At 41.7% G+C, this 25,735-nt stretch overlaps 3 protein-coding genes across 11 annotated transcripts; all 3 read left to right on the top strand.

Moving 5' to 3' along the window:
- Positions 1-103: 103 nt before the first annotated feature.
- Positions 104-7,332, top strand: tap2t (transporter associated with antigen processing, subunit type t, teleost specific). Its single transcript, XM_028476188.1, has 12 exons — positions 104-240; positions 1,777-2,294; positions 2,748-2,862; positions 3,614-3,744; positions 4,216-4,421; positions 4,504-4,701; positions 4,769-4,897; positions 5,608-5,796; positions 5,881-6,054; positions 6,123-6,282; positions 6,481-6,617; positions 6,987-7,332. The coding sequence occupies exons 2-12, from the start codon at positions 1,802-1,804 to the stop codon at positions 7,176-7,178; spliced, it is 2,124 nt and encodes a 707-aa protein (XP_028331989.1). The 5' UTR covers positions 104-240; positions 1,777-1,801; the 3' UTR covers positions 7,179-7,332.
- A 2,102-nt stretch (positions 7,333-9,434) lies between these two features.
- Positions 9,435-12,059, top strand: tvp23b (trans-golgi network vesicle protein 23 homolog B (S. cerevisiae)). The gene is made up of 7 exons (XM_028476248.1): positions 9,435-9,520; positions 10,615-10,688; positions 10,870-11,014; positions 11,099-11,188; positions 11,257-11,379; positions 11,480-11,608; positions 11,702-12,059. Exons 1-7 carry the CDS (start codon positions 9,509-9,511, stop codon positions 11,726-11,728), a joined length of 600 nt encoding a protein of 199 aa, XP_028332049.1. The 5' UTR covers positions 9,435-9,508; the 3' UTR covers positions 11,729-12,059.
- A 1,741-nt stretch (positions 12,060-13,800) lies between these two features.
- Positions 13,801-25,690, top strand: exoc7 (exocyst complex component 7). 9 transcript variants are annotated; one of them, XM_028475540.1, is made up of 21 exons: positions 13,801-14,010; positions 14,134-14,199; positions 14,613-14,797; positions 14,863-14,968; positions 15,191-15,413; positions 16,016-16,183; positions 18,413-18,505; positions 19,087-19,155; positions 19,994-20,139; positions 20,219-20,371; positions 20,437-20,535; positions 20,607-20,669; positions 20,793-20,859; positions 21,215-21,253; positions 21,326-21,391; positions 21,872-21,992; positions 22,208-22,303; positions 22,404-22,467; positions 22,546-22,587; positions 22,735-22,868; positions 25,240-25,690. In XM_028475540.1, exons 1-21 carry the CDS (start codon positions 13,951-13,953, stop codon positions 25,340-25,342), a joined length of 2,163 nt encoding a protein of 720 aa, XP_028331341.1. In that variant the 5' UTR covers positions 13,801-13,950; the 3' UTR covers positions 25,343-25,690. The 9 variants fall into 9 exon arrangements, with proteins under 9 accessions (XP_028331341.1, XP_028331344.1, XP_028331345.1 ...); XM_028475543.1 differs by lacking the exon at positions 18,413-18,505 and adding an exon at positions 16,296-16,307; XM_028475544.1 differs by lacking the exon at positions 18,413-18,505.
- Positions 25,691-25,735: the final 45 nt, after the last annotated feature.

The following is a 25,735-nucleotide window of genomic DNA, read 5'->3' as shown; positions in this document are numbered from 1 at the left end:
AAAAAACAAAAACTACCGGAAGTAGTAAAAGAAGCAGGATGTTTTTTGTTTTGTTTTTTGTAGACTGCTGCCACCATGTGGCCAGAAGTTGGAACTCCGGAAAAAAAATCCCCACATCTCAGTGTGTGAATGCGAAAGTGAAAGTAAAAAAAGATAGTTTGTCTCAGTGGACGAAACATCAGCATTTTTAGCCTTTATTCCTTCAGTATGATCCGTTTAAAGAACAGACTGTGAGGGAAGGTGAGTGTAGATAGTTTATTTACATTATTTTATGTTAATGTTTGTAACTTTTACGACTTTTCACTTTCCTGTTGTTCGGTTCACTGCTGTTTGCTGTAAAGGAACCTCTTCATGCCATATAAACTTAAACCTACTGAATATAATGTTATAATTACACCGCTTTATATTACGTAAACCCCCGTAAAGCTTCTTACCTGACATATTATATAAAATCCCTAAAGGTGTGCTGTGGTGTCTGCATTAAAGCAGCCCTAAACACGTGGTTCTTTTTTTAAGAATCCCCATTAGTTGGTACCGTAGGTTAACTAGGGACACCAGATGGAAACTAGCCTCTTTTGGCTAAATCTGGTTGTGCATTGTCCCTTTTAAATAATCAATATATTCAACTAGTCTTCCTGGGGTCCACAGAGACAACAATAAAATACAAATAGAACAGACGATCACATCAACTACAATATGTCAAATTACATTAAAAAAAAGATACTAATATGCATGATGTAAAAAAAAAAAAAAAAAGATACACATTTAATAATCCTTGTGAATAAAAAAAAGTTTAAATATTTTTTTTTCTTTCTGTAAAACAAAACAGAAACACTCAACTAACAGCCATTCTAAAATTAGATTAAAATCAGTTGCTTTTTAAATTCTTGTTTACCTTCAATACGACGCAGATAGGAAGTCAGATCTTTCCAAATAGTATTTTGTCTTTAAACGTTGATAAATCTGGAGTTTTTTAACTCAATAAACTAAAGTAGTAAATTCAGGGTTAAATTTGCTGACGTAAAATGCCAAACAGACACATTTATTAACAAACACCTGATCAATATGTTCCGCTTTTGACTGTTTCTGCTCCAAGGGACAGCAAGTGTGAGTGAGTTCTGTTGATGAAGGTCATCAGTGATCATCTAACTGAGCTTTACATGTTATGGGAAGCAGAGAAAGAAACTACTCCTACAATCAGTATTTAACACTAAGTAAGATATAAAATAAATTTAATACATTTTTATATTGTCAAACTATCTAGATATACTGGATATACAGTATCTTAAATCTGATATAATGCCCAGGCCTTCGTCCTAATAAACTGCCCTTTAACCTTTAACCTTTAACCTTGAAAGTGTCTATTCGTACGGTTGCCGTACGGATAACCCCTGGTGTTATTGGTACGTTTACTGAAGTACAAGTACGTAGCGTCTTAGGTTTAGACTTAGGTTTAGGGTTCGGGTTATAGCCCTATATTGCAAAAATTTCTAGAGTTAGGGTTTGGTTTAGTCTTTGTCACCTGACCTAAACTGGCCAATGATGAGCGCTGCCTATGGATAGAATGTTGGTATATTGATACAGCAACCGTAGAGATAACCATTGCCTTTTGCCTTTAACCTTTAACCTTTAACCTTTGACCTTTAACGTCTAACTCCCTCAGCCAGTGTTTGGAAGAATTTAAAACTCCTGATTTAATGCATTCTGATCTTTTCTGTGAAACGTGCTTCAATCTTGATTTTGATTGTTTATGATTGTTTGATTGTTTTGTTCCAGGATCAGATCCACATTTACATCTACGATGTTGGATGCTGTAGGTGTGTTGCTGGTGCTAATGTTGGATGCTGCTCTGTCGTCACTGCTGCTCTGTTCTCTGCTGCTGGTCAGCTCTCCCTACTTTATCGTCTCTGCTCTGTGGGCGTTAGCAGCTGTAAAGTGGGCGTGTCTCCATGTTTTCACCTCCTTTGTGAGCGATGGTAAACCTCCCGCGGCGCTCCACGGGCTCACGGCGCTCCTCTGCCTCCTCCTTCCAGTGTGTGAAAGTGGGCGTGTCCTCACAGGGACATCCTTTCAGACCTACAGTGGGCCGTCCTTAGACCTGGGCGAGCTGCTGCTGGTGCGCCCGGCATGCGCGGCGTTAGCCTGGGTGCTGTGGGAGGGGCTTGCTGGATGGGCGGAGCCAACGATCGGTGAACAGGACACCACGCGGCTGCTGACCAGGGTGCTGAAATACTTTAAAGCAGATGCTGTTTACCTCATGGCGGCATTTACGTTCCTCATCCTGGGGGTCGTCTGTACGTAACACACAAAACATTACACACATTATTTTGTTTGATTATTTGTTGCTTTTCACACTTTCAGAGGTGTAGAGAGTACTGATATACTGTATTCTACTCAAGTAGAAATACTGATTGTTGTCGTGTAATTTCATTTTTTGTATTTTTATAATGTCTGTTGATCATTTTAAGTCAAATAATAATAATTTACTCAGAAACGGTTGGGTGTAGAAATGTAACAAATTACTTCTTTCAAAACTTACTAAGTATAAGTAAAATGACTGATTTAGAAATATACTCAAAAAGTGCAAACAGTAGTAAAGTGAGTATTTATAATCCATTGCTTTCACCTTTGTACATTTGTTATCGTATTCTGAACTGTTTTTATGTTTTTTAAAAACTAAATCTTATTACTGTCTTACAAACACTCCCATGTTTGATCCATGATGTTTGCGTGTGTTTCCTGGTCAGGTGACACGTACGTTCCCTGGTATCAGGGGAAGGTGGTGGACTTCCTGAGCAGCCGACAGCTCACAGCAGACTTTGGTGTTTGCATCAGAGAGTTGGTCCTCGTTTCACTGGGAAGGTATGAGCTCATCATTAATCACTGAAACGTTCTTAACAGATACGTCACAAACATATTCACTTCCGGAAGAAAGCATGAACATTTGTACATTTTGAGTAAGCAAATCCATTTTTAATGGGATCAACACTGGCAAACCAACGGTTCCCACGCACAATCAAGAAATCCAAGATGGCCGCCATCCATATTGCAAAGCTCTCAAGTCTCACACATTGGGCGTGAGACACATGCATTTCAACCTGTTCACATGTTCACATGCCACACCATATACATTTCACACAGAGAAATTACCAGGATAATAGTGATGGCTCTTTGATGTGAGGGACGGGTGGCGGCTCCTGATTGGGAGCCGCTTTGTTTTTTTTTTTCTCTTCAAGCCGCATTTGATTGGTCAATATGTTTGTGTGGTCTCAGTCTGCGCTGAGCAAAGGGAAGAGGGGCGGAGTTAAACACACAGCAAGCACACGAACAGGAGGGAAGGAGATGAGAGCGATAGAGAACAGGGGACTGGAAAGTTGAGGAGAACCTTTTTCAGAGAAGTGCAGGCTTAAGTTTACCCATGTCTTACACATGTGATGGCAACATTAGTCCCCTCAGAGAGAATCTTCTCCCCCTCAAAGCTGAGGCACTTGGTTTTTCTCAATGCCAATCTTCACTGAAGGAGAAAACTGTTATCTGGTCGCTGATTTATTTTTCTTTTTCTTTTTGTTTTAGACATTTTTATTATATTTTGTTGTGTGTGTGTGTGTTCCAGTGCTCTGTTCTCCGCTGGTAGAGGAGGACTCTTTAAATGTTCTTTAGCTCGACTCAACTACAGACTGAAGCTCCTATTGTTCCATCGGCTGCTGCAGCAGGAGCTTCACTTCTTCCACCTCAACAAGCCTGGTGAGCTCAACCAATCACATGCTGACCTTTGACCTTTGACACAAGATCAACCACATCGATCATTTTTAGGACTTTCTTTTTAAAGGAAGTTCATGTTTCATCTGTTCCTTGCGTTTACTTTAACAAAAATAACAACAAAATTGCAAGGACACATTAAATTTTTTACATTTTTGTCATGACATTTGTGCCTTTTTACCAAAATTCAGACAGGATGGATGTCAAAGCACAAACTCCTAACACATTATGTTTCTCATTAATAACTTTCGAACTGATGAATGACTTTATTAAATAAACAGAGGTGCTGCCTCTGGTGTGACAGTCTGTTATAGAACAACCTTCAAAATAAAAACTCAGGAGTCGAGAACCAGTGAACTAAATAACAATAATGCGTACGTGCACTTGTTTGTTTGTTTGTTTGTTTGTTTGTGTGCGTGTCTGTGTATATGTGTGTGTGTGTGTGTGTGTCTTCAGGACAGCTGTCGGCGCGTCTCCATGAGGACGTGGACAAGATGGGTTGTACGGTAGCGCTAAATGCTAACGCTATGGTGCGTAGCGTGGTGAAGACGCTGCTGATGCTCCATGTGATGTTCAGCCTGTCGTCAGAACTCACGGTGATATCCTGCTCAGCCATGGCCTTGCTGGGGGCGCTGCAGAAGACATACATCCCCCTGCACAAGGTGGGCGGGGCCAACTGTGACATCATGATGAGGTCAAAGTGTGCTTCTTGTTGTCCTGCTGATTCATGTTTTCCTTGAGCAGGAGCTGAAAAAGCAGACCCAAGACTGTCTGGCTCACAATAAACAACTCGTGGCTGAAACGGTCGGCGCCATTAGGACCGTTCGCAGCTTGGGGGCGGAGCCTGAGGAGCTGCGGCACTACGACAAAGCTCTGCAGAGGACCAGTTCCGTAAGGAGAAGAGCAGGGATCTACAGCACCCTCTACAGACTCCTGCACCAGGTGAGCTGCTCCTGGAAGACTATAAACAGGGAGAAAAAACCCACGTGTGTGTGTGTGTTTCCCTCAGCTCATCTTCACAGGGATGAAGATAGTGATGATGATGAAGGCTCGCACGCTGCTCTCCACCAATCAGCTCAGCATTGGCAACCTGCTCACCTTCCTCCTCTACCTCAAACCCCTGCAGCGCAGCATAACGGTGAGACAAGTTTTTTCAACCTTGGGGTCATGACCCCATGTGGGTTTGCCAGAAAATAAAATGGGGTCCCCTGAAAATGAATGGGAAAATTAATTACACACAAACATGTCATGTATATCCAAGGTGCGCATTAGGTTATAAATGTGTGTTGAACATTACAGCGTTTATAATGCAGTGTTTATGGAGAGATGTGCATGTTTCGCTGTTCGCTTTAAGCATAGCCACTGACATTGTCCGGAAATAACTTCCGGGAACTATTTGAATCTATTTCGAAGTTCCATTGTCGCAACTCTCTCTGAACACCTCTGTAGGCGTGCGGCATGTACATCCAAGGTGCGCATTAGGTTATAAACACGTGAAAATATCAGCGTTTATAGATATGTGATCTCATCTCATCTTAGTGAAGATATTAGAGATAAAGAAGAAAATGTTCATGTTTATTGAAATCAGAGCTAAACACTCATCTAAGATGATTGGAAATCAGGTCATTGACAGAAAAATGTGGCTGACCCACCACCGCAACCAAGCTCCAGAATCCCTTATATTTTTTAAGACAAGTGCACAGGAAATATAAAATAGCCACTTGTCATTAGGTGATTAGAATCCGGCAGGCCGACTTTTGTTGACATTGAAATGCTGTGAACATTCCTACTGGGGCTAGGCAAAAAAGGAAAGTGGTTTTAGTGATGAAGACCTTCGTGGTTCCACAGGAGATCCTTCAAAGCTTTGGAAACACCGTGGCCACAGTGGGGGTCATCTCCAAGGTCTTCTCTTATCTGGACAGAACTCCAAAGAGGACGAAGGACGGCCTTTTGTCTCCTGAAGAGCTTCATGGAGATGTTGTTCTGCGTGACGTCACGTTCTCCTACCCCTCAGCTCCAGATAGACCAGCTGTGAAGGTCCTGGTTCTCCTGGCTCTGTGTGTTCGCTACATGGCTGATAAACATCTCCAGTAATGCTGAGTCGCATCCTTTGCTCCACAGGGCGTGTCTATGAGGCTCCGCCCAGGCAGGCTCACGGCTCTGGTGGGTCCTTCTGGCAGTGGTAAGTCCTCCATGACCCTGCTGCTGAAGAGGCTGTACGAGCCTGAGGAGGGGGAGGTCCTCCTGGATGGAGAACCTCTACACTGCTACACTCACACGTTCCTGCAGGAGAAGGTGATGCTGAGTCACTGTCTGTAGCTCCTCCTCCTCCTCTCATGCTGGTTCTTCCTCCTCACCTGCAGGTAGCGCTGGTTTCCCAGAATCCTGTGCTGTTTTCTGGCTCTCTGAGGTACAACGTGGAGTACGGCCTGAAGGACGTCCCCTTCCAGAAGGTCAGAGAAGCTGCAGAGAAGGTCAACGCCCACAGGCTGATCTCAGCCATGGAGAGTGGAGACAACACAGGTGGAATATTCACCTCTTATTTTGAAAAACAGTGCTGTCGTATCATGTTACCACCACAGAGGCAGCGTATGGTTACTTAAACATTGTTTCATCATTCAGTGTAAAAACAGGAGAACTGAGATGCTTTTCTTTTGAAGGGAGTACACAGTTGTACCAGTAGGGGCCAGTATGTGTGTGTGTGTGTGTGCGTCTCCTCAGACATAGGAGAGCGTGGAGAGAAGCTCTCTGAGGGAGAGAAGCAGCTGGTGGCCGTGCTCAGAGTTCTGCTCAGAGACCCAAAGGTTCTGATCCTGGACGAGGCCACAAGCCACCTGGACCTGAACAGTCAGAGAGACGTGAGTTTAATATGCTGAGTCATCAGTGCACTGGGTCATCAACGTGCTCATTTAATACGTTGAGTCATCAATGCATGTGTTCAATACGCTGAGTCATCAACGCACTGGGTCAATATGCTGAGTCATCAATATGCTGAGTCATCAACACACGAGTCTATATCCTGAGTCATCAATGCACGGGTCAATACGCCGAGTCATCAATGCTAAACTGCTTCGAGTCATCATCATCATTATTCTCATCTTTGTTATCAATTATAATATTCCTCATTGTTATTATCATCCTCCATCATCTTCCTCATCTGGCTCCTCCCCCTGCGTGTTATTGATCAGCTGCCTGTGTTCTGCTCTCTGATTGTTTGTTTGTCTCAGGTTCTACGAGAGGTTCTATCTGGTGGTAGGACGGTCCTGGTGGTGACTCACCAGTTGCATACGGTGGAGACGGCCGACCACATCGTGTTCATGGAGGGCGGAGCCGTGGTAGAAGAGGGAACGCATGCACAGCTGATGGAGAGGAGGGGCCGCTACCGTAGGCTGAAGGAGGAGCAGTTTACTGAGCCGTAACGCTGAGACAGAGTTGGTGATGAATGATGTTCTCAGGCTGTAACTGAAGGCCCGTAGCACTGAGCAGTTAGCACCAGTTAGCTTCAATGAGGCCATCTGATGGTGCGTAAATACATGTTCATGTTCTGAATAAAGTTGGAAAGTGAAAAAAAGAGTAACCCTCTTCAACATGCTGTTATGGGTTAAGTGGTTCCCTTTCTAACTGGCGACCTGTGGCCTTTGTGATGGACTGCAGCATGCTTGTCATAGAGCAGTGGTTCTCAACCATCTCACCCCTTAAGCCCCAAAATAAAAGTTTACAAATTAGAATGGACAAAAACAGACAAAAAAAGTGTTCAAACTGGCAAATAATGGGCATGCCAAATGGTGAATGTGGTTAAATGAGCAAAAATAAGCATGGAATATGGTGAAAAGAGGTAAAAGTCACAATAATGAGTCAACATATGTGACATTTTTTGGAAAAGTGGTGGAAAGGGATGAGAATGTCTTGAAAGGTAAAAAAAAAATGCACAGAAGAGGCATTTATGTGATGGAGACGTGTCAGAAATAGGAGTAATGTACCAAAAATATATTAAAAGAATAAAAAAATATGGCAAGAAAATGGGTTAAAATACACCAAAAAGTTTGGTGTAGTTGCAGGAAAGGGTAAAAATAAGCCAAAATGTGCTCAAATATTTTAGTTTCTTGAAGGCATCTAGTGATACCCTTCCAGTGTCTCGCTATGCTTCAAGGGGAAACAACCACATTTATCACGTGTGTTTTATGTTTCTGTGTCACGTCAACTCTGGTTAACTTTAAAGATTATTACTTTCTGGGATTCAAATTAAACCAGCGCGCACAAGAAATGTACACAGAGCGTGTGCGTCTCCAAGCATGCTTGGATAATAATGCAATAGAAGCTGAATTTCATCAAGAACTTCATTGTACTTTGTGTTTTAATTAGATAACATATTTAATGTGACTCTCATCCAGCAGCCCAGTCATTTATAGGCCTGTGCAATATTATTTAATGTATGGGGTCAGGTTGAATATTCTATTGTTTTATTTTATATTGTGCATTGTTGGAATGTCATTGCTAAATAAATATTTTCATTGTTTTAATTGATTTATACTTTGAACCAATGATATTAATTCATACGATTGCAATGTATTAATTTGAGTGGTTAGTACACATTCAGAGCCAGAAATAATTTGCAGAATAATTTCTTTAGATGTTTCGGTTTCTGCCAAAAAACAAAACAAAAAAATCATTACGATGCATCTATTGGCATATGTTTCGTTTAAATCCTAAAAAAAGAAACAATATCACAGTACAGTGTGAATGATCTCTGTCGGCTGTTAAAATGTTGTCGTCAGGCAAGGATTTTTGCATATACTTTACACATATACATATACTATATATATTATTTTATCTGCTGTGCTAAGTTAGCGGGTCAGAAAATGAATGGATGGATGGATGTGTTGTAATTCCATCCAGTCTTTTAAAAAGCTCTTCTTAAGGAGTTTTAAAGGCAAAAACAAATCACGTCTTAGTTAAATATAAATATTTCTTCAAGAAAGCTGCCGGATGCAGACTGCATTCATTAATCTAGGAAATAATTTTCATCAAATTGTATTTGGCACACATCGAATTAAAGTCACTACCTGTACATTACATGACACATGAAAGTCAGGCTAACACCAGTTTAGACATAATGACTTATAGCTAGGAGCATGTTAATAACTAAAACATCTAATGACAATTACAATGTCGCGTCTGTAACCTTTGTAACTATAGAACTTGTTAAACCTTATACCACTTTCAGGTGGTGCTTTTTTATTTTATTTTATTTTATTTTGTACAAAACTGCAACAATAATTATTATATACCATCCATATTTCAATTATTCAACTGTATTGTTCATAATTAATGAGAACATATTTGGTGATAATCTTACTTATTTAAACTACTGTGGGTTATATCCCAGTCTGTGTTAAAGTAAAAAAAAATCATTTATTGTATAGTGTGACTGTAAAAAGTGAGTTTATGTGTGTCTAAAATAATACAGTGAGCATGATACCCCTACTCTATCCTTTCATGTCTTTATTTGCGTGTTTGGTGTTGAAGTAATCCAAAAGTAATCAGTTACATTACTTTAATATAATAATTACTGATTTAATTTTTCAACAGGTAACTTGTAATTGTACCGGATTACTTTTTTAAAGTAACCCATTTATTTGTTAGAAGAAGAAGAAGAAGAAGAAGAAGAAAAGTAAAGTCGCGTGACGTGACGCACACATTGTGACGTGGCGCTGAGCATGTAACCAGGAAGAAGGAGCTACATTTCATCATGTTAGCAGGAGTAAGTGTCTTTTCGCTCTATTATTCCGGCTTTATGTTGATCAGCCTGGTAAACAATGATCTTCTTCACCCTGTCATGTTCATATAAGCAGCTGTGAGATGGTTTTTGGATCTTAAAGTGGATTCTTAGCCTAGGTGGACGTCTGTGGTGCTAACGTTGCTATTATTAGCCTGCATTTCGTGATTAATTGGGTCGTTTTAAAACCAACAGACACGTATAGTTTTACCTTCTGATGTTCCTGTACCTGTGTGTTTGTTTGTTGGTTGATAAGGACTTGAAACGCGCACTAATTTAATGTCAGATAACACCTTGAGCTAACTGTGGCTAATGCTAACATGACTGTCACTATACAGAAAAAACACTCGTTGATCCCGAGTTATTTAAATTATAATATACATGTGTTAAATAAAGTTTACACATTTAAATGTTGTAATATTTAAAGATGACACAATATTGCCAAGCTTTAAGAAATAAAAAACAAACAAACATTGAATACAGGAGAAAGTAGTTTAATTTCTTCAAGAATTGGTTTGAACTCAATAAATCAGTGTTTTTAAACCACTGATCGAGCCTTTTTATGGTGTCAGCTAGGGCTGGGCGATATGGACCAAAATTCATATCTCAATATTTTTTCTGAAAATAGCAATATAAGATATAAATCTCGATAATTTTATTTCAAATAAAGTCTGACCAGAAAGACATTTCTGGGCAGAAATGTCACACAGGCACATGTGCCACTTTAATCTTTTTTTCCTCTAAGGGACAGCACTTGTGAGTGAGTTCTGTAGTGTGTCTTGTTTAGATGATGGTCTGGGTTAGAACGCACTCATTGATCATCTAACTGGGCTTTACATGTTCTGAGAAATAGTGAAAGCAGCGACTCCTTAAACAAGTATTAGCCTAAATAAGCTATAAATATCAATATAGGCAATATTGTAATTTTCCGTATCAACAAAATAGAAAACTCAATATATTTTGAATCTCGATTATATTGCCCAGCTCTAGTGTCATTGTGTGTTTCATGATGCACGTGAAAGTTCCACAGTTACTTTAAAAAGGATTGTAGGATGAGCTAAATGTGATCCATCCCTCAGGATACCAACGAAGAAGACGTGTCTCTGTTCGACGCTGAGGAGGATGCTGGGAGAAGGTCCAGGTCAAAGATTGGGTAAGTAATGGTCTGTTTGTGATGATGATGATGATGATGATGGACACACTGATTCGTTTGTTGTTTGTGTGATGGTTCCTTTGATCCTGTGTGGTAATAATGTAAAGCTGATGTCTGCACACTGATTCCTTTGATGTTTCTTTGATCCTGTTTGGTATTAATCTAAAGCTGGTGTGTGCAGGCATCCCATGGCCTCCTTCTTCCACCTGTTCTTCAGAGTGAGTGCCATTCTCGTTTACCTGCTGTGTGAGATCTTCAGCAACAGCTTCATTGCCTGCATGGTCACCATCATCCTCCTTCTGTCATGTGACTTCTGGACCGTGAAGGTGAGCCCCTCCCCCTCCTCAAATGTTTTGGTCTTTGATTGGAGCAGAGGGTGGATGTAGTGAAGCTCCTCTGATGTGTTTCAGAACATCACGGGGAGGTTGCTGGTTGGACTGCGATGGTGGAACCAGGTCGACGAAGACGGACGTAGTCATTGGATGTTTGAGTCCAGGAAGGTGAGAGAGCTCCTCCTCCTCCTCCTCCTCCTCCTCCTTAGATCTCACCTCATGTTCTCTGTCTTCAGGGAACTGAGAAACAGGCGTCTGCCTCAGAGTCTCGTATCTTCTGGCTTGGCCTCATCATTTGTCCAGTCCTGTGGGTGATCTTCTGCTTCAGCACTTTGTTTTCTTTTAAGATTAAATGGGTGGTGAGTCACTGAGTCACAGTTTGTTAGGATGAGTTTAGACATTAGTAAGTACGTCCTGTTGTTGAGCCCCACCCTTAGGCTGTTGTCTCCTGTCCTTCAGCCCGTGGTGATGATGGGCGTGGTCCTCCAGGGGGCCAACCTCTATGGATACATTAAATGTAAAGTGGGAGGAAAAACCAGCCTGAAGAACATGGCTACCAACTATTTTAGTCGACAGTTCCTCAAACAGGTGGCGATTAAAACCTCTGTTTTTAGTTCAGGTATAAATGATTCTGAAGGTGTAGCAAAGGTGTAAAATAAGTGTGTTCTCCTCCCCCCACAGACGCTGTCCAAACAAGAGGAATCCTAGAGAGCTCAGCAGTGGTTTCTATCTCAGAGGGACGTGGTCTACAGAGGACATGATTCATGAAGGGATGGACAGGATTACTTTATTATTTAACCATTCACACTAATTCTAGAGCCATGCCCACAGGAAGTGCATGTGAAGCACGCGTGTCCTTGTCTGAGACCTCCTTTAGTTCATCTCTAACTCCACACACACACACACACACGAGGGAAGTGCTGCGGTTTGTATAAATGGCAGGAAAACATAAAGTATTTTAGAAAATGTGTAAATATGTAAGTTAAGTGTGCAACATCTTCTCTTCTTTTGTGCAAATACATTTGTTACTTCTTTCCCACCAGCGTTTGTTCCTTTTTGTTCCCACACTCAACATTGTTCTGTGTCTGTTCTTCATATATGTAACAGAAAAACTAAAAATACCTAAATATACAGACACAGTAGAGGATGATATCACTGCTTCAGCACATCGTGTTAGACGATGTGATGCTCCCAGCTTTGGGGAAAGCCCTCTGCTCAGACCCATCCAGCACTTTTAGGAGGAACTGGAACCAGGCCTTCTCATCCAACATCACTGCCTCATTGACACTCTGCAGAATAAATGTAACACTGTGACTTGTGACAGGAAGCTGTCAGAGCTGCAGAAAAACATGCGCCATGTTTTGTTTTATTTTGTTTTTCAATTGACACATGAACTTTTCTTGTTATAACAGAGGTAGAGTATAGCATATGCCAGTGGTTCTCATCCTTTTCAGGCTAAAACCTCCAAAATAAAGGTTCCAGGGAGAAGGAACTGCCACTGTAGCTGAAGGTGGTTGAACACAGACATGAACATTGAAGAACAGTCATGTGGAGACGGTGTTATCTATAAGCAGGAATAAAGAGGAGAGCTTTTTGGGGCCCATCCATAAAGTTAGCAAAATGATGATCAATTCTTCTATGAATCTGTAATAAACACATTTATTCACCTGAATATTATCAACGTTATCCAGGAAGTTTACTATCATTTGTGCCATAGTATATAGTCATCTTAAAGATGGAAATCCTTGGTTAAAAAAAAAAAAAAAGGGTTCAATGTGTCAATATTGCAACAGTTAGATTAAACTGACAAATAATGAGCATGACAAATGGTGAATGTGGTTAAATTGGCAAAAAATAATCACAAAATATGGTGAAAAGAGGTTAAAAGTGACAATAATGGGTCAACATATGTGACATTAGGTGGAAAGGGTTTATACGTGCTGAAAATGACTTGAAAGTGGAAAAAATGCATTGAAATTTGATGAAGTGGCAGAAATGGGAGTAATGTAGCAAAAATGCATTAAAAGGAACAAAGATATGGCAAGAAAAAGTGATGAAAATAGGTTAAAATATGGCAAGTTTTGTGTAGTTGCATAAAAGTAATAAAAATTGGCTCAAATTGTTACAAAAATATTCTTGGTTCCTTAAAGGCATCTTATGACCCCTCACAGGGTCTTACGACCACAAATGGGGTCCTGACCACAGGGTTGAGAATCCCTGGCATGTACAATTTATACACAGATACGCATTATGTTCACAAATACAGAGATCATACAATAAAGAAAAAATACATTTAATATCTCAGCTAGGGTTTTTAATGCTTTCTTATTTTTTACTAAAACTGTTTTATTTTAATGTGAAATAATGTCTAATGAAACATACATATACATAAATAAAATGTATACATTAAAAACGATCTTCATTGCTCTGTGGTTTAGTTTGCTTTGTTATTTTTTATTTTATTTTAATTTTCCATTTGCTCTGTGGTATAGTCCGTCTCAGAGCTGGATAGAGACCTATACGGCTCTGGTCCGTCAGTGAAAAACATCTCCAGAACCCGGAAAAGATGGCCATGTCCGACCGGATGTTTTAGTGATGTAACCTTCAAAGTAAGGTTTACGTTTTTCGTTTTTGAAAGACTTAATTCTTGAATGAAAATTATAAACCTGTGTTGAGAGCACTTTATGATACAAAATAAAATTAAACTGCTAAAATGAAGATAATGCCTTCGTCAATCGTCTAATAATTTTCAATCCTGTTTTACTTTGAAAATCAGTGAGCAGAAGTTAGTAAAATCTAAAGAAATTAGTCCAACCTGACTGCGCTGCTTTGTGCCTCACATTTTGCTGATGACATTTCGTCATTGAGGCGTTTATTTAGTGGTTTTAATGATATGAAGAAGTAGATAAAGCTCTGTAATTCCCTCCAGGATGATTCCCACCGAGGATGCGTCCGCCAGGAAGCGGGAGATCGAGGAGAAACTGAAGCAGGTCTGACATGGAGAGAACCAGCTCTTATTGTCCTTAAAGTGCACATTCTGCGTTACACACGGAGTATTTTAATGACTCTGCTGAGAATATACGATTTTCTTTATTCTCTGTGTGGGTTCAAAGGAGCAGGAGACGCTGTCGTTTGTTCGGGAGAACCTGGAAAAGAGTGATCAGCTGACCAAAGGGATGGTGAGCGGAAATACGTCAAAGTGTTTGAGTGGACGCTCACAAACACAACACAAATACAAATAAATAAATCATAAAATTAAAAAACACAACACACATTAAAAAAAAGTAAAAACAAAAAAAAAACACAACACACATTATTAAAAAACAAACCAGAACACAAACATTCTTTAAAAAAAACTCACTTTTTTTCTTTTTTTAAAAAATATGTGAGTTTTTGTACATGAAACGAAAATTTTCTTGTACAAATATGGAAATGGAAATAAACAGTTAAAAAAACACACGAATGAGTTAAATGAATAATACATACTTTGTAGCTGTACTCTTTGAATAATAATACTACAGTAATAATAAGGGCTACAGTATCACTGCTGTGACGGATTAAATGAAGGATTAAAGCACTTCGTCCTCTCCAGGTCTCCATCCTGTCTTCGTTTGAGAGTCGTCTGATGCAGCTGGAGAACTCCATTATCCCTGTTCATAAGCAGACGGAGAACCTGCAACGTCTGCAGGAGAATGTGGACAAAACGCTGTTGTGCATGGACCACGTAATCAGCTACTACCATGTGGCCAAGGACACGGACCGCATCATCAGAGAAGGGTGAGAACAGGCACGCAGCTCTGACACACCCACTGCTCTCTGACACGCCCCCTGCACTCTGATAGGCCTACAGGTCGTCTAGACGAGTATTTGTCGTGCATCGCAAAGATCCAGAAAGCTGTGGAATATTTCCAGGACAACAACCCCGACAGCCCTGAGCTCAACACTGTGGTACGTGATCAGTTCACCTGCAGTAGGCGGGGTTAACACTAATTACACGCCCACCACAGCATCACACCACGCCCACTCCAGGAAGTGACCCAATGATTTAATTGGCCACCAAATAATCTTCTTTGAACCTCACTTTAGGCATCATTAAAAATACTCACAAAGAGCTGCCTTCATTCACTTACTCACTCACTCATTCACACCTTCCTGTCTTACTTCCTGTAGAAAGCTCGTTTTGAGAAGGGGAAGGAGCTCCTTGAGGCGGAGTTCCGCAGCCTGCTGAACCGCTATAGTAAGCCTGTTCCTCCCATCCTGATCCTGGACTGTATCAGTATGGACGAGGAGGTGGAGGTCCAGGAGGAGGTGGTTCTGGAACATCTGCCTGAGACCGTCCTGCAGGACATCATCTGCATCGCTGGGTGGCTCACGGACTACGGACGCAACCAAGGCGAGTCTCACTAACTAATATCACAGAATAACAGATATGTATAATAGAAATAAATATGATAGAACGTGAACAGGACAGGATGAAATGATCAGAGCAGCTGGTTTTTGTTCAATGAAAGAGTAAATGTGATTATTTAGTGACAGGTGAGCAGTTGTAGACTAGAAATTCATCCAACAATCTGTGGGCAGGAAGCACAATAATACAAGAGTGTTACACAATGGTACAGGAAGCAGAGAGGAAATACACAGGCAGCAGAGAGGAAGCGGCACAGAAAGCAAAGAGGAAACAGACAGGAAGTAGAATTTTATTTTAATACCTTTTACATTTTAGGTTGCTTTTTAAAATCTGGCCAGGGACACTAGATGAAAACTAGCCTTTTTTGGCTAACTCTGGCCCATTTACAGGATGCCTGTCTATTAATGTGATGTGTCCCTTTTAAATAATCAATACATGAAATGAAATGAATAAGAGAGGAAACAGACAGGAAGTAAAGAGGAATTAGACTGGAAGCAGAGAAGAAACAGTACAGGAAGTAGAGAGGAAACAGACAGAAAGCAGTGAGGAAGCATCGTTCTCATGGTCCTGGGTTCTTTCTCCTGCAGATTTCATGAACGTCTACTTCCAGATCCGCTCCACCCAGCTGGACCGCTCCATCAAAGGGCTGAAGGATCACTTCCGTAAGAACAGTGCTTCCTCTGGGATCCTCTACTCACCCGCCGTGCAGACCAAACGGAAGGACACACCCACTAAGAAGACCCCAAAGAGACCAGGTGAGCCAGCAGAGCTTCAGTGTGCATGCATGTGTGTGCGTGGCGTGTGTGTGCTCCTCCCGCTTTAACCTTCATCCTCTGCTCCTCCCTAACCTCTACGTGATGAGGACAGTTTACATCCCAGGTAACTTCACATCTCAGTGAGCAGCTCCTGCTGGTCTCTATCTGTCATTGTCATGTTCTTCATGCTCTTTATGTGTGACTATGCTAATGTTAGCGCAACTAAATAGTTTTTATGTTAAAAAACATGATTTTTTTTGGATCGACACGATAATCGTTTGGTGAAATATCTTCCATTTTTTTTTCTCTGTTTTGCTTCTTTAAAGGAGACATATGATGGTTTTAAATCCTTCCATTTTACATATAAATCATACAGTTGTGGTCTATATAAAGCGGAACTGCAATGCTTGGGTCTGAATTCCTCATTATTATAGCTCCACCCCTTTTCTACCCCTTTTCTGATGTGCTTCTGAGAGCAACTCGTTTTGGTGCGGTCTCTTTAAATGCAAATGAGACACTTCATACCCCGCCCCCTCACCAGGTTGCAGAGGTGACACTCGGTTCAACTCCACCCTGTTCGGCCATTTTTGTAGTTTGATAGAAGAGATACGATTGTCTAGCGGTGCAGAAAATGTTTATTCACACGTTATTTACAAAATGTCAACAACAGAAGACTTGTCCATCCAGCCTTACATGTTCGAGCCAGAGTCGGACCCGGTGGAGCGAGATGAAAATGATGATGTTGAACCTGCAGAACCCTAACAAGTGAGCTAACACAAGCACCGAGCTAACGCTAGCGCCAAGCTAATGTCACGAAAGGCATTTTAAGTCTTTTCGGAGACAAAAATGGCAAAATGAAATGACTAATGAAAACTTTAGACTTAAATTAAATCACGTAGGCCATATCATCAAGGATCTAAAACGAGCACACAGCGCTAACATATGAAGACGGTGCAACTGCTAATGCTAACAAAACAATGACAGGGACGTCTTATCATCACACTTTTTCGCGTTATTTACAGCTTACCGAAGTGCTCTGTTCGTCGTCTCCAAAGATAGAAGGAATTGAACCCTCAATCAGACGAAGTCTTTCGGCAAATCCTTCTTTATACTGGCGGAGGTTGCAGAAGCAGTCAACCTTGAAGTGCTTCGTGCACACAAAAATGACCTTACCCACAGATGTGGGTACATTTCCGTGAAAAATAAAACTCAACCATGCACTTCGAAAAAGTTCTGATGCTGGGAGACGTTGTAATGAAGCGTGTGGGTTACTACATCCAACAACCGAACATTTTGACTTATCCTCTCGTAACTTCGGCATCCTGGAGCTTGGACTACAAAATAAAAGCGAGAAATAAAAATGGCGGATTGCTCAAAGTGTTCGGCCTGGAGTCGATGTCCTGATTTGGCAGTTCCGCTGCAAATACTGTGACGTTATTGTTCAAAAAACGTAATAGAGAGTAGAAAAATTGAAACAGATTGAAAAATATGACCAAAACAGAATATAAAGATATCAACGGAGCACCTGAAGAGACTAATTTGAACTTTTCTGTACTTCTAAACATTCTAAATGTACAACAAAATGCATTTAAGGGCTAAAAAAGTGGATTTAGCATGATATGTCCCCTTTAAATACTAACCAAATGCTACCCTCTAGTGGTGGATGTGAAAGGACAGCCCTTCAAAATAAAAGCATCCCATTTGTCCAAATGAAGCAGTTTACAGTTGCTCATCATCATCGCTCTGCATTTATGGTCACACACACACACACACTCACTCTCATACTAGTGTGATACTTGTGCAGCCTGATGGATGTGTTTGTGTGTGTGTGACACACCAACACAGAACATGTGAGCTCCCTAATCACATTCCCACTGTTTGTTCTCAGGATGAGGATCCCACTGTTCATGTGCTCATGTGATGGCTGTTTATACCTGAGCTAACCTGTTTGTTCTCTGACCCCCCACACACACACACACATACACACACACACACACACACACACACACACACACGCACGCACATACACACACACACATGGTGCTTTCTGTCAAAGCGCTGCTGGTTTCTTCTTCTGTGGTGGAGGGATGTGTCTGTCTGTCTGGGCCTCATCATTCACTCCTGCTCCTCTTCTTCTCCTCTCTCTCTCTCTCTCTCTCTTTTTCTCTCTTTTTTCTTTCTCTCTTCTTCTGGTGTTTCCTGGCTGCCTCCTCTGGACTCTGAGAGCAGGCACCATACGAAAGGCTCAGAACCTTCTGAAACAGTACTCACAGCATGGGCTGGATGGGAAAAAGGGGGGCTCTAACCTCACTCCTTTGGAAGGTAAAGCACCGCGCTCTCCTCCTGCTCCTCGCTCTCCGCCTGCTACTCGCTCTCCTCCTGCTCCTCACTACGTCACAGCAGCATCATGGCCCCTCCCACCCAACCTCTGCATATCAATCACTGTTACAAAATTAATTATTAATTTATTTGTTTATTATTTTAAATATTATTTCATAATTAATTAACAATGATTTTAAGCAACTATTATCATTTTTTTTATCATATTAAATATTATTTCATAATTAATTAACAGTTATTTCAAGCAAATTATAAAGTTTTTTATTATTTGTTTATTATTTAAAATATTATTTCATAATTAACGATTTTAAGCAAGCAAACAAACAAAATGAATTCATAAAAAGAGCACAGCATATAAATAACTATAATATCTGTTAATAATTGAATAATTACATAATTGGCTAATGTAAAAGAACTCCATTGTGAGCTGCGGTGACGTCTCCGCTATAGCCCCTCCCCCTCCTCCTGCTGGTGCTTGGTGGTTGGTTGGTGTTGCTCCAGGTTCAGGTTCAGGTTTGCCCCGCCCTCACTGTACCGCTGCCCCCCCCCCCCCCCCCTTCCAGGTTACGATCACGAGCTGCGGGTCAAACTGCACTCGGACGCTCTGACCGAGAAGCACGGGGCGTCCACAGGTGAGTGAGGGACAGAGTTCTTATTTGTAGATTTAAGTGAACCCCTGGAGGACAGGGAGCGGCTCGTGCACAATGTGGACAAAAGTATCTGGTTTGGGCTCCTTATGAACATGAACATGTCTCCAGTACAAAAACACATAGCTTTAGGAGGAGCTGCAACCAGGCCATCTCCTCCAACAGCAGTGCTTGACCCCACCCTAGCTCTGCAGAAAATAATGGAACACTAACATTTGACAGGAAGCTGTCAGAGGAGACACTCCAAACACCTTTGTCCATATAGATCACGTGTCAAACTCAAGGACCGGGGTGAAAATTCGGCCCTTTAAAGCTCCCAATTAGGTAAACCAGATAAAACTCATTATGTAAATCACCAACTATTTAAGTTGTAGATATCTCAATACAGATACATAAATTCAGTGAAACTGCACATTTCAAGGTTTTCCCATGTTTGTTTCCCATTGTTTCCAACTTCAAATTGTTGTATTCTCAATTATTCCCAAAATCCTACAATTTTCCTCAAATTGAATAAAAAATTGGTCACAAAGATAAGGAAATTTAAGATCCTGCAGGGACTGATATTTGTTTAACACTTTAAATACTATTATAGGTGGAAGTGCAAACTCAGGCACATTAATGATAAAATTGCTTGTTTTACTGCCTGAGATTAAACTGATCCATATTTGGCCTGTGAATTAAAAGGAGCACTTTGAGCACATTAGCTTAGCTTTGAGCACATTAGTTTAGCTTTGGAGCTGCGTGTTGAAACCACCACCCACAGCACCAGCGTTTGCGTGCCACGCCCTCTTTTGATCACGCCCTCTCCTCGCGCTCCTCTCAGGAAAAGATGACGCGCTGGACGTGGAGATCGACTCCTACATTCACTGCATCAGCGCCTTTGTCAGGCTGGCCCAGGGTGAGTACGCCCTGCTGACAGAGGTCATCCCTGAACATCACCAGAAGAAGACCTTCGACTCCCTCATTCAGGTCAGAGGAGCTCTTCATCTCTCTATCATCCCTTTAATATTTCTCTATCATCTCTCCATCGTGTCCTCCTTGTCCACAGGAGGCTCTGGACAACTTGATGTTAGAAGGTGATAACATTGTGTCTGCGGCGCGCAGGGCCATCATGCGTCACGACTACTCTGCCGTCCTTACCATCTTCCCCATCCTGAGGCACCTGAAGATGAACAAGTCTGAGTTTGACTCCACGCTGCAGGTCTGACCCCACATGGCCCGCCCCATTTTCCCACAGCAGTTTCTAACGTCTCTGATTGGCTGCAGGGGACGGCGGCAAGCACCAAGAACAAGCTGCCTGCCCTCATCGCCTCCATGGAGACCATTGGAGCCAAAGCTCTGGAGGAGTTCGCCGACAGCATCAAGGCATGACTCTGTCAGCCAATGGGTGAGCGGCGCTTTGCCACAACTAACCAATCAGCTTTCTGCTCTTCCAGAATGATCCTGACAAAGAATACAACATGCCCAAAGATGGCACCGTGCACGAGCTCACTAGCAACGTAAGCCCCACCCCCACATACAGTCTCATCACAGCAGACTTCCACTGCTCCTCGCTACGTCTGCTAACGTTAGCTAATTGCTAATAGCCTTACTTAGCTCCTCCTCTGTTCTTTCCTCTACAGGCCATCTTGTTTCTGCAGCAGCTGCTGGACTTTCATGAGACGGCAGGAGCAATGTTGGCCTCACAAGGTGATCACACACACACACACACACACACACATACACACACACTCACACACAGGGGGTGGGTCAGTGTTTCTTGCTATTGTTTCCCTTCTTGTCTCCTCCTCCTTACTCTTCATCTGTGCTTCATTCTGAGCTTCAGGCTGCTTCACTCTCCTCAGGAAACCACAATGACCTAGTGTGTTTGTTGTTATGTGTGTGTGTTTGTTGTTGTTATGTGTGTGTGTCGCTGTAGATGACCCCCGCTCTCTGTGAGCACAGCAGCTTCCTGTTCCTGTCGCTCTGCACTAACACCTTTTCTAACCCGTGACGCTTTTGTGCTTCTTTTTCTCGTTTCTTCTTCTCTTCTGCGTGCGTTTAGTGCTCGGGGACACTTACAATATTCCCTTAGACCCCCGAGGTAAGCCCAGACCACGCAGGAGGAGCAGCTGTGTGGTGATGGTACTCTAACCTTTGCTTTGTGTGTGTGCAGAGAGCAGCTCGTCCTCCAGCAGCTACACCTCGGACTTCAACAAGCGTCTCCTCAGCTCCTACATCTGTGAGTGTGACTGACAGCCTGTGTGGGCGGAGCCTACAGTGAGTGACAGCATGTGTGGGCGGAGTTAGGAGTGACTGACTACATGTGTGGGTGGAGCCTGCAGTGACTGACGGCCTGTGTGGGCGGAGCTATGAATGAATGACGCCTTGTCTGGATGGCGCTACAAGTGACTGACGACATGTGTGGGTGGAGCTATGAGTGACTGACAGCCTGTGTAGGCAGAGCCACCAGTGGCTGAAACCATCTGTGGGCGGAGCTAGGAGTAACTGACTGCCTGTGTGGGCGGAGCTAGGATTGACTGACGGTCTGTGTGGGCGGAGCTATGAGTGACTGACAGCCTGTGTAGGCAGAGCCACCAGTGGCTGAAACCATCTGTGGGCGGAGCTAGGATTGACTGACGGTCTGTGTGGGCAGAGCTAGGGGTGAGTGATGGCCTGTGTGGGCCGAGCCTGCAGTGACTGTCCTCTACTTTACTTCCAGGTAAAGTCCTGGGGAACCTGCAGCTGAACCTTCTCAGTAAATCCAAAGTGTATGAGGACCAGGCTCTGAGCGCCATCTTCCTCCACAACAACTACAACTACATCCTCAAGTCTCTGGAGAAGTAAGAGCACCATCACCTCCTCTCAGGGATAATGTCACATGTGGGCAGGGCCACAAACAGATCACATGATCTACTGTACATTCATGTCTGCTTTAGAGCATTAGCAGAGTAAATAACAAAGAGTTTGTTTATGTTTATCTAATTCCTTTTAAAATTTAAGTAAGTGTGTGTGTGTGTGTGTGTGTGTGTGTGTGTGTGTGTGTGTGTGTGTGTAGGTCTGACCTGATCCAGTTAGTGACTGTTACACAGAAACGAGCTGAGATGTCGTACAGAGAACTGATCGAGCAGCAGATCGGCATGTACCAGCGAAGGTACACACACTAACAAACATTAACAAACACACAAGTGTGCGCTCCATCACCCCTGGCAGAACTCTTAACGTGTGTGTGTGTGTGTGTACTTGTGTTACAGTTGGCTGAAAGTCACAGAGAACCTCACAGACAGGAACATTCCGGTCCTCCTGCCTGGGTCAAAGGTCAGACATTTCTGCTGCAGCTCCGGCTTCTATTAAACGTAGATCTATACCATGTGACTGTGGTCGTTTTGTTTTCAGCTCAAAGACAAAGAGCGACAGGTGATCAAAGACAAGTTTAAGGTTAGTCAGCGTTACGTCATCAGAGCTGGGAGCGGAGCTACCATTGATACAGACTGATGAGGAGGAAGTCAGAGATGTAATTTATTGGTTATGCTTTTGATTCAATGTAGTGTAATTCAATCGATGTGTGTGTGCGCTCTCTCTTAGGGATTTAACGACGGTCTAGAAGAGCTGTGTAAGATCCAGAAAGGCTGGGCCATCCCTGATAAAGAGCAGAGAGACTTCATCAGACACGCCCAGAAGAAAGTAGTGTCAGACGCTTATAGAGCCTTTCTGCACAGGTAACACACACACACCAGCTTGACATACACACACACCACTGTGTTGTGTTAATGTTAATTTTAGATATTCTGGAGAAAAAAAATTGACATGTTACAAATATATTTTCACATGTAGTAATTACATTTTAACTATAGTTAAAACTTGTTTACACATATCAGTAATTCTTTTTTCACATGTAATAATAACAATTAGAGATATCTACACATCTTATGTACAGTGGATATAAAAAGTCTACACATCCCTGTTCAAATGCCAGGTTTTTGAGATGTAAAAAAAAATGACACCAAGATAAATAATTTCACAACTTTTTCCACCTGTAATGTGACCTATAACCTGTACAATGTAATTGAAAAACAAACTGAAACCTTTAAAGGGGAAAAATTAAAAACTTAAGATAACCTGGTTGCATAAACATAAACTAATACTTTGTTGCAGCACTTTTGGCTTTTATTACAACACAGTCTTTTTGGGCAAGAGTCTATCAGTGTGGCACATCTTGATGAGGAAATATTTGCCCACTCTTCTTTACAAAACCACTCCAAATCTGACAGATGGCGAGGGCATCTCCTCTGCACAGAACTCTTCAGATCACCCCACCGATGTTCAATCATATTCAGGTCTGGACTCTGGCTGGGCCATTCCAAAACCTCAAGCTTATTCTGGTGAAGCCATTCTTTTGTTGATTTGGCTGTGTGCTTAGGGTCATTGTCGTATTGAAAGATCAAGTTCATCTTCAGCTTTCTAACAGAAGCCTGAAGGTTTTGTGCCAACACTGCCTGGTATTTGGAACTGTTCATATTTCCCTCTACCCTGACTAAGGCCCCAGTTCCAGCTGAAGAAAAACAGCCCCAAAGCATGATGCTGCCAACACCATGCTTCACTGTAGGTGTATGGTGTTCTTTTAGTGATGAGCAGTGTTGTTTTTGTGCCAAATATACCTTTAGGAATTATGGCCAAAAAGTTCAACCTTGGTTTCATCGGACCATAACACATTTTCCCACATGCGTTTGTGGGACTTATAATAGGTTTTTGCAAAATGAAGCCGGGCTTGGATGTTTTTCTTAGTGAGATAAGGCTTCCGTCTTGCCACCCTATTCCATAGCCCAAAAATATGAAGAAGATGTGTGTACTACACAGCCAGTACTTGCCAGAAATTCCTGCAGCTCCTTCAATGAGGCTGTCGGCCTCTTGGCAGCCTCCCTGACCAATTTTCTTCTCGTCTTGTCATCAATTTTGGACTGACGTCCTGTTCTTGGTAAAGTCACTGTTGTGCCATACTTTCTCCACTTAATGATGACTGTCTTCACTGTGTTTCATGTTATATTTAATTCCTTGGAAATTATTTTGTACCCTTCACCTGACTGGTATCTTTGAACAATGATATCCCTCTGATGCTTTGGAAGCTCTCTGTGGACCATGGCTTGTGCTGGAAGATGTGGCTACAAAAATGTCAGGAAAAGCTACTAGAACAGCTGAACTTTATTTGGGGTAAATCAGAAGCAGTTTAAATGGTGACAGGTGTGTGCTGACTCCAATTTAACATGAGTTTGAATGTAACTGGTTAAATCCAAACACAGCCCAGTCCCCAGTTACAGTATAAGAGGGTGTGCACACTTTTGTGACCTCATTTTCTGTTTTTTTTTTGTTTTTACTTCACCTCCCAGAAAGATTTCAGTTTGTTTTTCAATTGGATTGTACAGGTTATAGGTCACATTAAAGGTGGAAAAAGTTGTGAAATTATTAATCTTGGTGTCATTTTTTTACATCACAAAAACCTGGCATTTGAACAGGGGTGTGTAGACTTTATATCCACTGTATTTTCCCATTTCAGATATCAACTATTGTATTCTGAACATGTGGGAAATATCAGATTAAATGTTAAAACACTAACATTAAATTTGATGTGTTATTTTAACTAATGGAAAGTCTCTTTTTATATCTGTAATTCAATTCTGACTAGTTATAAAAGGGACTGTAGATATCTAAAATAAAGTTTTTACGAGTAAGAATTATATTGTAGATATCTGAAGTTACTTTCTCACTAGTTACAATCCTGAACTGACATATCACTAATTTAATTTGACTAGTCAGTCAATTATATACAGTATATCTCACAATTTAAATTATGATATCTGTAATATAACAATTGTAGATATCAACAATTAACATTATGACTAGTCAAAATTATGTTATGGATTTGTGGACTTGGAATTGTAACATGCTGAAAGTGAATTACAGATATCTACAATTACAAATACCTCTACTTATTGAATGTTAAAACGTCTTGCCATTGTGTGTGTGTGTGTGTGTGTGTGCGTGTATGTGTGTTATATGCTGAGTAAAGTAAGGGTCTTTCTGTTCCTGGTCCAGGTGTGCCAACATGTCTTTCACCAAAAACCCAGAGAAATATCACAAGTATCGTCCTGAGGAGGTGGAGGAGATGATAGAGAAGCTGTTTGACACATCCGCCTGATCACAGCTACGCACTCGTGTGTGTGTTTGTGTTTGTGTGTGCGTGTGTGTGCGACTTAGAATCATAACCCAGTCACATGATAACACCATCACCAGTCCAACCGTAACACCAACGTGGAAGTTCACTGCTGATGAAGACGATGAGACACACGTGGCTGCTGCAGCTCTTTGTGTTCCCACACTTTCTATTCCATAATCAATAAATGCATCTCTTTAATACATCATCAATAACTGAGATTCCAAAACATAAATGTAATAAGGATCATTTTTGGACTGAACTAAAGCATCAGCTGTTCCCAGTGTTCACTCCCTGAAGGAGGGAAGTTTCAAAATAAAACATCAGAACCAACTTCCTGTGTGATTGTGTTGATCTTGGTCAGGGTGAGGAGGGGTG

This window comes from Gouania willdenowi, chromosome 19, assembly GCF_900634775.1.
Source record: "Gouania willdenowi chromosome 19, fGouWil2.1, whole genome shotgun sequence".
Classification (NCBI taxonomy): Eukaryota; Metazoa; Chordata; class Actinopteri; order Blenniiformes; family Gobiesocidae; genus Gouania; species Gouania willdenowi.
This window is presented reverse-complemented; position numbering and strand designations above follow the sequence as displayed.